At 33.5% G+C, this 14,059-nt stretch overlaps 1 protein-coding gene across 1 annotated transcript in view; it reads right to left on the bottom strand.

Annotated features, from left to right (window-relative positions):
* LOC147067489 (uncharacterized) overlaps positions 1-13,367 on the bottom strand; it is a 381,851-nt gene extending 368,484 nt beyond the window's left edge. The window contains exon 1 of the mRNA XM_085953861.1: positions 12,347-13,367. Coding sequence (XP_085809987.1) covers positions 12,347-12,899 — 553 coding nt within the window. The 5' untranslated portion in view covers positions 12,900-13,367. The remainder of the gene's footprint in view (positions 1-12,346) is intronic.
* Between the last annotated feature and the right edge of the window lie 692 nt (positions 13,368-14,059).

The raw sequence follows: 14,059 nt of genomic DNA, 5'->3' as shown, positions 1-14,059 counted from the left end.
TGCTCTGTGATTCGTTTGCCAGGAATTATCGACAGTAAATGCACTGGATTGGTGATTTTTTTAAAATATATTAACCGTTAGATGAACAATTATAGAAAAAAGAAAACAACGCCATATCACACAACCATACGTAATACATTACAACCGAGCTTCAAAAAAGGACGCCGTCTTGTTTATAGTCGCAATTTTTCAACGCGCTAGTACATGATCTATATGAATTGGCTACCAAATAAATTTGATTAAAAAAGTTTTGAAATCGCCACTGTGCTAGAATGCAAAAAGCGTGAAATAGTGTAAATTTTGTTAAAAATCTGTCAAATCAAAATGACTTTGATGAATGCAGTTAATCTAATGGTTAACCATTTATAAGCTTTTACCCTCAGAAATTTAGGCTTCCGTCTCTATACACATAATGTGAAAGTTGTAACAAAGAATTATGTTAAAAAAATAATTAAATAAGTACTTAAATACGTTTAAGTGTGAAAGAAAGGTGGGCTAATGCTAGTTGTCTTTATTTAACAAGCTACAGAACTTGTGCCAATAAATCATTAATCGAATTTATATTGCTCACAATAGACAAGATATGCCAATAAAACACAAATCTAATCATACTCCTGATTCGAAGCATCAATTATTATTAATATTGTTAATTTATTGATGACGGGTTTCGCAGAAAAGGCGCTTTCGACTATTTATAACTGAGAAATCAAGCACACAAATGAACAATAAACCCTGGCCTTTAATTTTGAAGTGGATTTGTTAAGTAAATTCAGCTGTAATAAAGTTATTGTGTGAATAACTAACGACTGACAAATTAACGTTTATAAGGCAATTTGCGGTTCAACGCAAGAGGATTCATTTGTCGCCCAGTAATGTTCACATACTTACAAAATAATCTGCTAAGCGGGGTAATTTAGCTGGAAATTTTTCAGAGTAAAATTTGTATTTTATAAATAACATAAAGACCACCTACATAAATTGTGAACAAGGGCGGATTGTGAAAACAGGGAAATTTTCTAATCGAACGGCTCAAAATTAAATTATACAATATGTTGTGGTTTTTTTTTTCAAAAATTGTAATGAAGCTGAAAATGGGAATTGTGAATGGCGAATAGAGATGCTAAAAGTCGCTGACGTAGATTCTGAAGATTTTGAAGAGCAAAATATTATAGATGCCTAAATAACGATCGCTTCACGTTGTGAAAAAGTGGACGCGTTTGAGACGTGGTGCTGGAATAATATGAGCTAAATGAAATGACGGGCCAAGCGCACAAACGCATCTACCCTAATGGGCGCATCTTGGACAGACTCTAAGCTAGACGTTATACATGGTGACGTAGTGAATAATCACCGAGAAACCGAAGAACGAACAGGGCGTGGAACGATCTGACTCACTGGAGTGACCAGGTGAAGGGTCTGCGGGTTGGGTTCAGTTCAAAATATTATTGATTTTACAGAGACTCCTTACTAGGTTACTCCATCATTGAATTTACAGAGATCGTGTTCGTTTAAAATATTCTGCAAAATGACGAAACCATAGACTAAATTTGTCGCCGTGACAGCGTGATAGTACGTGACATGCGTCTCAATATAATCACAACTTTAGTATAATAAAAACATAAATTATGAAATCGATATTAAAATATACTGATTTAAGTTCAGTACTAACTAGGTTAAATAATTTATTTCAGACATTTATGTGCGATGGATTAGCGGTATTATACTAATATCTTTACGGCCAAAGTAATTTACGACCGAAATTAAGCGAAGCTATTTTGTTTTTGAAAAGAATTAATAAACGCTTAAAATCTGTATGAATGCATACCCATACTTGCCTGACAAGATATTAATAATATTAAAGACGGTGGAATTTGAAAAAAAGTACATTTCTTAGAAACTCACCATTGAAATACAAGCTATAACGTACGCATCAAATTACATAATTAATGATTATGTAAGCATTTAATTACCATGTTGAACAGATTTAAGTAGGTACGTATTAATAATATCATTCATAAGATTATATTGTATTATTGTGGTTATACAGATAATAGAGTGAAGGCATTCATCCGGTAATAAAAAACACGCACAAAAATATAATCATTAAATCATCATCGATCCGCTGCCGGATGATAGCCTCCTCCAGCTCCGTCCAATAATCTTAGCCGCTGTGTATGTTTACTCTGTGACTGCATTCTCCAGCGGTTGTTCAATGCCCGAGCGACACGTCTAGTACAATGTGATTTCATTTCGTCCATTTGGTTACTTACATGATGGCTTACATTTTGTCTCCCTCCTTGTTTATCGGGATATTTTGTCGCCTTTCTGCGTATAATTAAATAAATAATTTTAATTAAATATTCAAATAAAGGGATAACCGTTATACTTTTCACGTTGCAACTTATAAAACGAAATAAACGATTTGCCAATTTTAAGTACGGCAATTAAATCGTCTCTGGGTAGATTACGTTATAAAGTTAAAAACAAATTATAATATAAAAATGTCGCACACCAGAACCCTAATAATTGAGATACTACGGTGTATTTTTATGCATTATATGAAAAATATATGACTCCGACAGCCCAATAAATCTGTCTAACGATTGACCCAAATTGTGTTGCAATTTTTATTTATATTGTAGGTTACACGGTGTTCATAACATTGAGTGCGAATTTAATATATTCGCACTCAATATTGTATTTATACGGAAAATCAAACTATTTTTTTTGCATCTTTTTAGAATTTCATAATTTAAAAAAAAATAATATCAATATGAAATACAATTTATTGTTTCATGCTGTTATTGTTTTTCTAAACGGGAGATTCACATGCTTCCAATGATATGTGACGTCCGGATAAAACTAGTCGCACCTTAAAGTAAATTCATAATAAATACCCTATATCTGCCCGTGTCAGAATAATTAAGATTTGTGATATCAAAAATAATTATTAAAATATAACAAGACGTGACTAGTGATTTTTTACTTATCGTGCTCTCCAACCAAGACAAGGTGGTGGCCTACTAAACCAGGCAGGTAAGGTACTTATTATAATAGACAATGTGAAAAAACATCCGCATTGTGCCTAATAGTAAAATATTCACAATTTTACTTAGGTATTACTAGGGATGCCATATTGCAATATCGATACTACGTTGCATTGGTATATTATTAAATGAAAGTAACAACACTTACAAGACTTGCACAATCGACACGTTTTGTGTTGAACAGGGGGATATAAAGCTATTATAAGTCCTAGAAAAAAATATAGGCCACCTGTTTAATGATTGCATTATGATATGACGGTGCTGCTTAGCGGTAGCAAGTCATGTCACCTTACGAAGTCTCCCACAAAACAACCGACGTGTACGCCAAGAGTATCTTCAACTTGGCGTATCGCTTCTTCAAAACAAACAGATTCCGGATGCTAGAAGGCCGCTAAATACCATTGATCTACGGAATGCTGGCTGACCGTCCTCCCAACGCACGAAGAACTATCGTTTAAAATATCAAAGTACCGGTAAAAAAGTATTAGAACTTTTTGACATCCCTAGGTACAACGCAGTGTATGGAATTTTAATAACGGCTTTTTAGTTTCGAATAAAATCGCACGACTCATTTCGCAAAGTAGATGAACAGTTCTTTGTAATGGGAGGCTGGAGCTATAAACTTAAATCATAAAAATGTGTGTATAAAGTAGGTATATTGTGAACTGACAGGAAGAAGCGGCGCTAAGTCTTAACACCAAAAAGTTTGAAACTGTATGGGTTTATTTTTATAACCCGCCATTAAGGATACCAAGTGTGCTCCTGTAAAGTTAATGGTGATTTACGTTTATAGTCTCATGTCCGTAATTATTCATGATTGTTTTTTTTGTATGTATAAATGTCAGGAGGACTTAATTCAACATATGGAAAGGTACCCCTGTTACCCTTGCCAAGGTTTGAAAAAAGGTAGGTAAGGATGTATCTATAGTCTAAGTAGGTAAGTGTTTGTCATTTTTTAATTATAAATGTCAATCGCTGACAAATAATATCCTATATAATCAATATAATAAAATAATCATATTCATGTGATGATAACTTATAAGTGCAAAGTATTGAAAGATTAAAATATTCTTATGTATATAGTATTTGTCATTGGTATTGCTGTTAGATCTGATAGTTATGTGTTCAATCACTATTAAATTATGCTAGCCTGTGAACCATTTCAAAATGCTTTCAATTATATTTTGAGACAATTAAACAAATCAGGGCCAATGAAATGGTCCAGCTAACAGACCTTATATTACCTCATTGTGTGCCATGTGATAAAACATAACACTGAAAACGGATGATGCAGATGGCAATATTTATAGTATGAATTGTATATTTTGTTGGAAATAAATAAATTTTAAGCCACATAAAGTTACTTATTTACGAACGGGTATAAATATTTTAATTAAAATTGTTGATATTATTAATTGAATTGGCGTTTACGTGGTAGATTGATTGATTATGTATACCTAGTACTTAGGTACCTACTTATAACTAAAGCATTGTATTTTAGTATTAAAATCAAGTTTTGTGTTAATTCCACAATATTTGAGTCATTTGTGTTAGCAGATATTTCGTCTTAAGAACGTCAATTGAATGAAGAAAATCTAGAATCTAAATGTATTGGAAGTACATCATATACAATATGTCGGTATCACATACAAAAAATTAACGAAATTACACGTTTTTGTCTAATCCAAGGATTGAAAAGATTCTAATCGAGTAATCACATACGTATTTCTTTTTTTTTGTCTGGGAGGACTGCAATCCCTAATTAATAACTGAGTTAATGTTATATAATCTTTCAATATTCACAATTTAGGACGTATGACACTAATCTATAAAATATAATAATTCTACTAAGTATAAATATATTAAATGTATCCTGTAATCTCGAAAGCTTTGATGAACTGTGGCCGAATATCTTGGCGACATCTGGATCAGAGTGTCTCCTAAAAGTGTCAATCACAATTATTACTAAGCGAAGTGCAATTAAAGCTCAGTGGATATTCATGGGATGGGTGGGCGGGCGCTTGGCCGCATTTACGATTCATCATTCGCGTCTTCATAGAGAATAATTTAAATTGAATAAGCCGTAAAAAAAGAATTTACGACATAACTAAATTTACTGAACGATCCATTTGCAGAACTGTCGCGGAAGATAAAATGCGATTGTAAATCTGGCAAACGAGCTGGTACCTACTGACACTGACGAGATGGCGGCGATCTGCCAATAAGGCGTGTTCACACGTGGACAGTTATTTCATTTGGGGGAGTGAACAACTTAAATTTCGCGGCTAAAATTATTATTTCATGGTACCTACGACAGAACGGAAAAATGCCGTGTTCCGTGAATAGCTTTGCTTTTATGCAAGCTTGTCTAACCCATTATCAGATGCGTATTTTTTAGTTAATAGTACTTATGCTTCACTATTTATAATACTACTTACACAACCTAGCAGAAGGATAAAATCAGTTTTACGATTAGATTTATTATTGAAGGAGAGGGGTGGCGAACCATTTTATGCTCCGATACCAAATAGTTAGAAAAAAGATTTGTAGTAATCAATGACGCACTAAGGGATTTTTCTAAAATTGCACTATTTCCAATAAAATCTCAATATAATCCGTTTTTCCGACCAACATCTAAGTTGACGACAGCTTTTATTTTTAGCTCTTCTACCCAACAAAATCCCAATACGATCAGCTCGTCAACATCTTAGTCAGGACATTTTTACAGCCATATCGCCTAGCGTCCTTTAAAATACAATTCTTTCGCCTGCGAAATAATATGACACGCGTGCTGTAGGTTCGCCGCCGCAGTCGCAGGATAAATAATATTATAATTATTACATATATACCTTCCGACTGTGACGTGGCATACTTAAATGCTGTGGTTAAAACAATGCTTTAGTTAACAGCTATTTCGGGCTACGAACCCATCTTCAGAACGATCTCACGATAACCGAAGTGGAATATGACAACATCGATAATTAATTATTATTCTTGACTCGAAAACGTCGTAGCAGAGTGGCGAGGGTGGGGTTTCGGAATATTTTTCTTTCCGGAAATAAAATGAATTTATATCAATCAACTACCCACATCCATGGTGGCCGCGCGGCGTAAGCGATGGACTATGGGGGTCTCAGGTTCGAATCCTGGGTCTGGCAAGTACACATTTGTTTTTCAATTTGTGTGTGAGTCAGGGTATGGATCTAATAGGTTGAGCAAGTGGCTGACATCCATTTCTCGTAAAAAAAAAAACATAATCTGTTAATACAAACATCTACTTACTCTGTGGATGCCCATATGATCCTATTAGGATCGGACATGGTCGAAAAAAAACCCATGTAAAATTAAGACAACGAAAACAACATTACATAGGTTCAGGATATGTACCTACAGATTTATTAATTACCTAATATTGAAAATGGAGTCTACTCCGGTAATATTAATAAATAGAATACGGTAATCAAATTCATATTAACAAAAATCATTAGCATAGGTAGTTAACCGTAATATCTACACAATGTAATAAAATTATAACTAAACTTATAATTTAATAAAAATGGAATTGCAAATAGGAGTAAGCTGTAAGCATAATATTCAATAAATAAAATATTTGCAGACATTGGCGCAAACAATATACAATTATACTTAGTAGGTAAACTAATTAAAATATTACACAAATGTGGTTGTTTTACAGTACATACGAAATATTGTGAAGAAAGCTTAGGTAATTTTAAATATTCTAACATATTTTATTTTAATGCAAAGTAAATAGACCTACCCATGTTTTTAGGATAAAATCGCATCAATAAAATATCTACAGAGATGTGATGCTATTTTTCTGAAATTACACAATTCACATTGTCATTGTCCATAATATGTGGAATTGGTCCGATATTATAATTATTTTATTATATTACATTCATAAATATGTACGTAATAGCTCGAACCAATTTGACATTTGTAATAATATTATATTCCATAGGTAACATTAATATATCTCTCGGTTTAGACACCCGCAAACTAGAGTAAATCTCACACAAAGATTTTCCTTCAGCATTCAGCAGGCATTGAATGAAGTATGCGCATATAGAAAGACCGCCGAAGCCACACACGTAATATGTTATAATGCCCTTCATTATGCCGACACTTTCACTCTCAGTTCATTTATAATTACTTTCGTGGAGGCTCTGGCAGTCATCCGCTGGAGTCAGATCTCATTGAAATGCCCTTTCGCACCTTCTTCAGACGGGCCTGACCTTTTGACCCTTTCTGACACAAAGGTACCCAACCTCGCGCCCTTCCATGCGGACACCTACGAACACTAACCGGCACTTAGGTAACGACTACGTAAGGTGGTGCCAACTACTTTGAATTAAAACAACAATACAGACATAATATTCCGCCAATATGTAATGGCATAAATAAACCATGTCGATAAGCAATATGGTACCAAATCAGAAACAGATACATTCATATTTATATTATTTCCAGTGGAATGTTTTTAATCCATGAGCATTATAATCCATGTATGTATCCACCTCAAGTATTACCTACGTGCTTGTTGCAATGTCGATAAAATGAATGATATATTATAGATAAGTGTGATTTAAAAATACGGTAAAAATGAATGAATCTTCATTCCTAAATATAATACACACAAACATGCTGTGTAAAAGCAAATAAATACAGTATAACCCATAGACTATATATATATATATATATATATAGGTATAACCTCGATATAACGGACAAAATATCCATCTCATACGAAGTCAAATGAATGGGATTTTGTTTGTGTTTTCATATTTGAAAGTATATTATCGAAATAAAAATGTTTGCTTATTTATTTACATGGCAGAAAACTTTTCTGTGAAATTAAACTTGTACATCCCTCAACATTTTTAATCACATGTTTTTAATCCATTTATGAAAGCATGTATTCTGCCGTTCATTTTCGCAATGATAAAAAACGCATTCAGAAATTTTATCATAATACTCGTATATAACTGACTTTCAGCATTGACGAACACCCCTCGTACACATTAGTCTGTTATATCGAGGTTTTACTCTGCCATCATTAATTAGCAGACCGTATGGGTTTCCAGAGATAATGTTATATTAACTGACTGAGACTTAGCCCTAGATTCTAGGTTCTGGAATCAAGATATCAAACGCATATTTTAAATTCAAAAAAATAAACATGCATTTGTCGCCAGACAAGGAATTCGAGCCCGCACCCGCGTCTTCAGGGACGGCGCTATACTAACTGTTCCACCGTGCGGGCATCTTTACCCTTGCCGGTACACCTATATTACTTACCTATTGTCATAATTTAAAAAAAAAACTATTCATTAAATGTGTTAGTCATAAGAAAGAGACTTTAATTATTACTTCTTATTAATGTACAACAAAAATATTCTTCATACAAGTAATCTTCTCGATTTTCGAGTAGATAGGTATTTCATTACAATAAACACCTTTGTAAAAAACAGCTGAAATTTAGGATACCACACAATTATTTAGTGTGTAAATTAAAATGCAAACCTAAAGTCTGAATCATTATTCTGCGTATGAATAAATCTGAAGTATGAGCATTCCAAGTGTCCACAAATTGAATAAAACATTTTGAAAAAAAAAGGTCCGGCCAACCACATTTAGAATAAATTGAAACAGTTGAACGATGTCACAACACTGACTTGTGTCATATTTAATTTAATGGATCGTTAGTACGAAATGATTAATGGTCCAGCGGCAAGAAAGACGTCTGCAGTGTGCGACAGAGAATAATAATTATTACGGGGGTCGAGCCAGATAAAACTTATTTAGCAAACTTTCAAACAAACTGAATCACCGACGGCGGACGACTGATGTTTCTAATAAAGGCCAATCAACATTAGTTTGATTGCAGGCTTGACTTCTCGGCCATTAATTTAGAATAAGTTGTTGCCCCGCCGAAGTTTGATACGATATAAAACTCTAATGGCGAGTGGAGAAATAAATAAATGGTGAGCAAAAGCTCTCCCATCAAATCAAGTAAACTTCCTTCTGAATTTAACCGTATTTTTAATGTATTCCACCTATTACCAACAACCCATAACTACATTGAACACCGAACTTGAGCATACACCCCGTTTCATTATTAATTTTGAAGGTACGATACATTCATTATAACTTCACACGCCCAAGGGTGACTTATAAATCGTATAATAGAAGTTACTTTGTAAATAATGTAATCATTTAAATATTACATCGATAACAGGAAATAAAAATAGATGCGATAATAATCGATCGCCTGCTCTGCAAATTTAACGTATGATACAAAACCATTACATAATAAAATTAAATAAAACAATTTGTATGAAACCTTTTAAAATATATGCACTTTCCTATCATGTTGAAATCACTACAATAGTATAATAATAATAATATTATTATAACCTCGCATACAGATTGTTGATAAGTGGGTAGTTGTCTAAATATGTATAGGTATATTATACTTGAAGTTTACAACGAAACACTTTGTATAAAATCACAATAATCTCAGATGTGGCGAATACAAAAGATAATTCAAATATATATAATAAATGGATTAATATTAAATAAACGTTCGAGAAAACGAAGTTTTTGTTTTTATCCCAGTCGATAAAAGAAAAAATGTAACGATTACGGTCGTTTCGTTTGTATTTAGTTTAAAATATCTGCCATGATCGTTTTTTCAATGTTCGGATCTATATATTATTCAACATCTTTGGTTTGTATGGATTCCCACAAAATCAGTTTTATGTTATTATTTAACCAAATAATACAATAATTATAAACTACCTACTTCTAAAGTTATTATTTTATTTATAGGGTGCATAAACATAGTTGAAATGTAGTGATATTTCTACACCTGCAAGTGAAGGGTTCGCAATACTGTAGAGATAAAACTGGCACATTTATTAATCCATCGAAGCGAACCCATTAGGTGCAAATATATCAAATTAGCTTTCAGACATGAAGGGTCGCTATACGCCAACGCATTAATCGCACCTTTCAATAATAACTCGGATCACACAGTATGTGACTAGTTCTCGAATGCCTAATGTCCGATGTAATGTTTGATTTATTAGGTAAATGCGAGTGAGGGTGGTAAGTGGGTTAAGTGTTCGCCATTATATTACTGCGTCGAGGGTCCCATTGCGACCGAATTCGGAATTGTCAACACAACGGAACAATTTAATGCAAAGTGGACGTATTTTCCATTATCATTAAAAGTTCATAATTTGTTGTTACGTTTGTTTCAATTTTTCGGCAAATAATACGACGACAAATTATATACCAACCTACTACACAAAGTTTACTCCAAAAAGATACATCATCTTTATTTTAAATTCATGTGAATGACATTTAAAATAATAACCGGGTTCAATTATAGGTTTTATAATGACATAGATATCTTATAAACATATTAAGCCTTATACGTTAAGCTAATAATTTCATTGTATGTAACATTATTTTTGAATATATCGTTTTTTGCACCTACGTACACCCCAAATCATAATTTGCGGCGAAATGCTTGTAGCAATTTGCATAATTATGTACCTAATTGTTATTATAAATATTTAAACATCATAATGCGGTTATTTAAATCGCATATTTAAAAAGAGTCGCATAATATTTCGAGTGACTGAAAATTAAATTAGCAAACCAAATGACATGAAAGCAAAAAGATAAATAATTACTGAGATTAAATATTCTATACCGGTGAGACTTGTTTTTTTTCGTTCAGTGTTAATAATATTTATAATACGGTGAACCGTTTCGTCAAGAGTTTCGATAACTGTGATGACCGCCAACTTTCTTTAGGGAAAGAATCGTTGAATAAATGTTAAGATTCCTTTATAACAGGGGTGGTCAACCTGGTCCTTACCGCCCACTAGTGGGCGTTCCAGCTTTTATGGTGGGCGGAAGGGATTTTAAAAACATTTTCATTATGTTTTCAAAATGTTCAAAAATTGAGCCAGATATCCAGTGTTTAGTTTCGCAGCATCAGCCTCAGGGATCTCATTAATATTTTAATTAATTAAATGTAATTTCTTCATGCTCATATGTATGCAAAGTATAAATAAAAATATAAATTCAACTACAGTAAGTAAGTTGTTTTATAACGATTTATTCTGCCAAACTTAGCGAAATTGTGCCATAAAGTATTTGGTAAGTAATTATTATTATATTATGCTTTAACTTGCTTTAACTCTGATTTATAAATTTTATAAGGTAAAGTTACTTTCATACTTTATAAATCACAATTACTGTGGAATCGGTGGGCGGTGGGTACCTATAAAAAGGTTGACTACCCCAGTTGTATAACATAATATCACATTGGTAGACTGGACTGTATTATTTCCTTGAATACAATACAAAATCGACAATATACAATACGTACCTATCAGAAGGCAATTTTTATCGTGCATAATATAAGAATAAAATAGATAAAAAAAAATAATGTGAAAGATCTATTTATGTAAATATTTGTAAGTACGTTCATTTTATGTGTTATTTTAAAGCAGGTCCCATTGAAGCTAGAGATTATTTCTCTTTGCATAGTTTCAAATGTTTAACTGAATGTTAAAATAAATTCTAGGCAATGAAGGGAACGCATTATGTGCATCTTGGTCGATAGGATGGTTGAGTATGCTGGGCTTATAACGAGTCATAGCGAGAGTTCCGTAGGAGGAATCTGACGTGTGGACACGTTTTGATAAACAAAACTTAATTTATATGCATTCTATTCGTAGTCTTGACGCTTGAGTGTTCTTCAAATGTTTTAATAAATCACGGGGTGAAAGTTGCTCGCCGGTAACGATATCAATTTGATACTGCCGTTATTTATTTAACATTAAATTTAGTGATATTAAAAATAACCGGTAGTTAATGAGCATGAGCAAGTAAAATCAATTAAAATTACATTGTAATTATAAAGATATGGAGACAATTTATATGTCTCGATAGAAGAATGCAGTAACGTAGGGACATCAAAATGTATAAGATATAACTATTGTAATTCCTTGTCACTGCTTATGTGATACAATTTAATCAAAAAAGTCATGTAGACAAATAAACCAAGTCGTGTGCTATAATCTAATATGAATCGCTCTTATGTAAATATTTTGTAGATAATAAACAATGCACAATTCGAAGCATATAATAATTCCATAATTACCGAGGCACACAGGAAATATGTAATCAGTAATTGTCAGAATCCATCAGGAACATACAATTTAATATAATAAGATGTAAATGATGTGAAACCTTACCTCCATCTTCAGGTATGTTGAGCAATTTCTTCGCTCCAGGACTTGGTCCTCGAATGCTGGCGTACGCCTTCTGCAACGTCTCGCTCATCGGTCTCGGAGATCCGTACACCTGCTGGACGCACACACAATTCACTACAAGCAAACACACCGCTAGCATCACTAGGGATCGAACAGGTCGCCGATTCGACAGGATGAACCTAACAGTAGAGAGTCTGGTCAGCAGAACCGTGAACCAAACACTGAGAAGTGACCCTGCAATGTTTTCTGACACGCCTCTGCTGTCGTCGTATTTCCGGCGACCTTCCGCAGGGGGAAATTTGACTTCTGGATCGCCATCAACTTGCAATTGGGCAAGTGAATTAGCGCAAATGCGGTCATCTATCGGGTAACTATCTAAATCCGGCATCCGCGTATCGCAGCGCCGCAGGAGGTCTACCTCCACAACCGTTGCGGACTCATCGATTATTTGATTTTCTCGGCAGATTTTTTCACTCCTGTCTCTCTTCCGACGGCTCGACATTTTCTTCCTGTCGGAATCCCGCCTCCCCTCCATCACAGGGGTCGTCTTACAAAACCATACGTGCGAGATTAATATTTCATAGAGTCGCGAAGCACTCGCGGTTGAATGTCAGGCATCGGTTGACATTTCTGTCAAGCAGTCAAAAATTTGATACATATATTTCGTATGGGCAAGATACTTTTGTTTTGGTATACTATTGAAAACCGGCTAAGAAGCACGAGGCGAGTCTAGCGTGGCCATGTCAGAGGATCCGTTTTCGCTTGTCGTTCATGCGCGTCGAATCAAAACGAAACGCCGTTTCATGACCGGCGCATGTTTCGAATTGAATAACGATAATAAAACTCCAAAAGCAGGCAAGCTTCTCTGAAGGTTTTATTTTTTTATAGTCAGTTTGTTAGAATATTTTGTTACTCCATCATAGTCGAATGCGCACGCATGTATTTTTGTAATGATACGTATTGAGTTGTTATATTATTTATACTGGCAGGAGAATAAGATATTATATCACAATATTACTATTATTATTAATACGGATAGTTAAATTAAATATTAATTTATATATTAGCAGGTAAGTGTAAGTAAGTATATTTGATAAGTACAAAAAGGAAAAATATTACGTTAGCAATATTTATTGAATGAAAGGAACCGGGTAACAAATTGTGTATGAATGAGGTGATTTTAACAGTATTTTGACTATAGTAAAATTATCAAAAATCACAGATGAATGAAAAATTAACGTAAATACACTCGAAGTCGTCGAAATTGTTCGATGGGTCAGCGAATCTGTAACAAAAGATAAAAATATATTATCACACTGGTAATAAAATAATATACCTACTACGAGTATGTTTATGTTCACCCTGTTACAATTATATTTTTAACAACGCGAAATATTCTTTACGAAATAACAATAGGTTATGTTATAATAACAAGAGCAATAGCACTATATTATATAATTTACGTAGTACTTAAGTAGATAAGTAAAATGATAAATTACTATTAAGTAAGAAGTAAATCTTGGCATTTCGTGATAAAAAATACTCGAAATAGAATATCGGACTGAAAGTTTGATTCTATCACGGACAAAAGAGGAAGTTTAATTCAGCATCGTTTGAAAATAAATAACAATTCAAACCATTTCAAGTAATGATTTACGACTACTCAGTCTACAATCTCGAGGTGTTTTTGCTTCA

The sequence above is a fragment of the Rhyacophila brunnea genome, unplaced genomic scaffold (assembly GCF_057557595.1).
Source record: "Rhyacophila brunnea isolate RB1 unplaced genomic scaffold, BYU_Rbru_1.0 scaffold_4, whole genome shotgun sequence".
In the NCBI taxonomy this organism is placed as follows: domain Eukaryota; kingdom Metazoa; phylum Arthropoda; class Insecta; order Trichoptera; family Rhyacophilidae; genus Rhyacophila; species Rhyacophila brunnea.
Note: the sequence above shows the minus strand (reverse complement) of the source record. Positions and strands in the feature narration are given on the sequence as shown.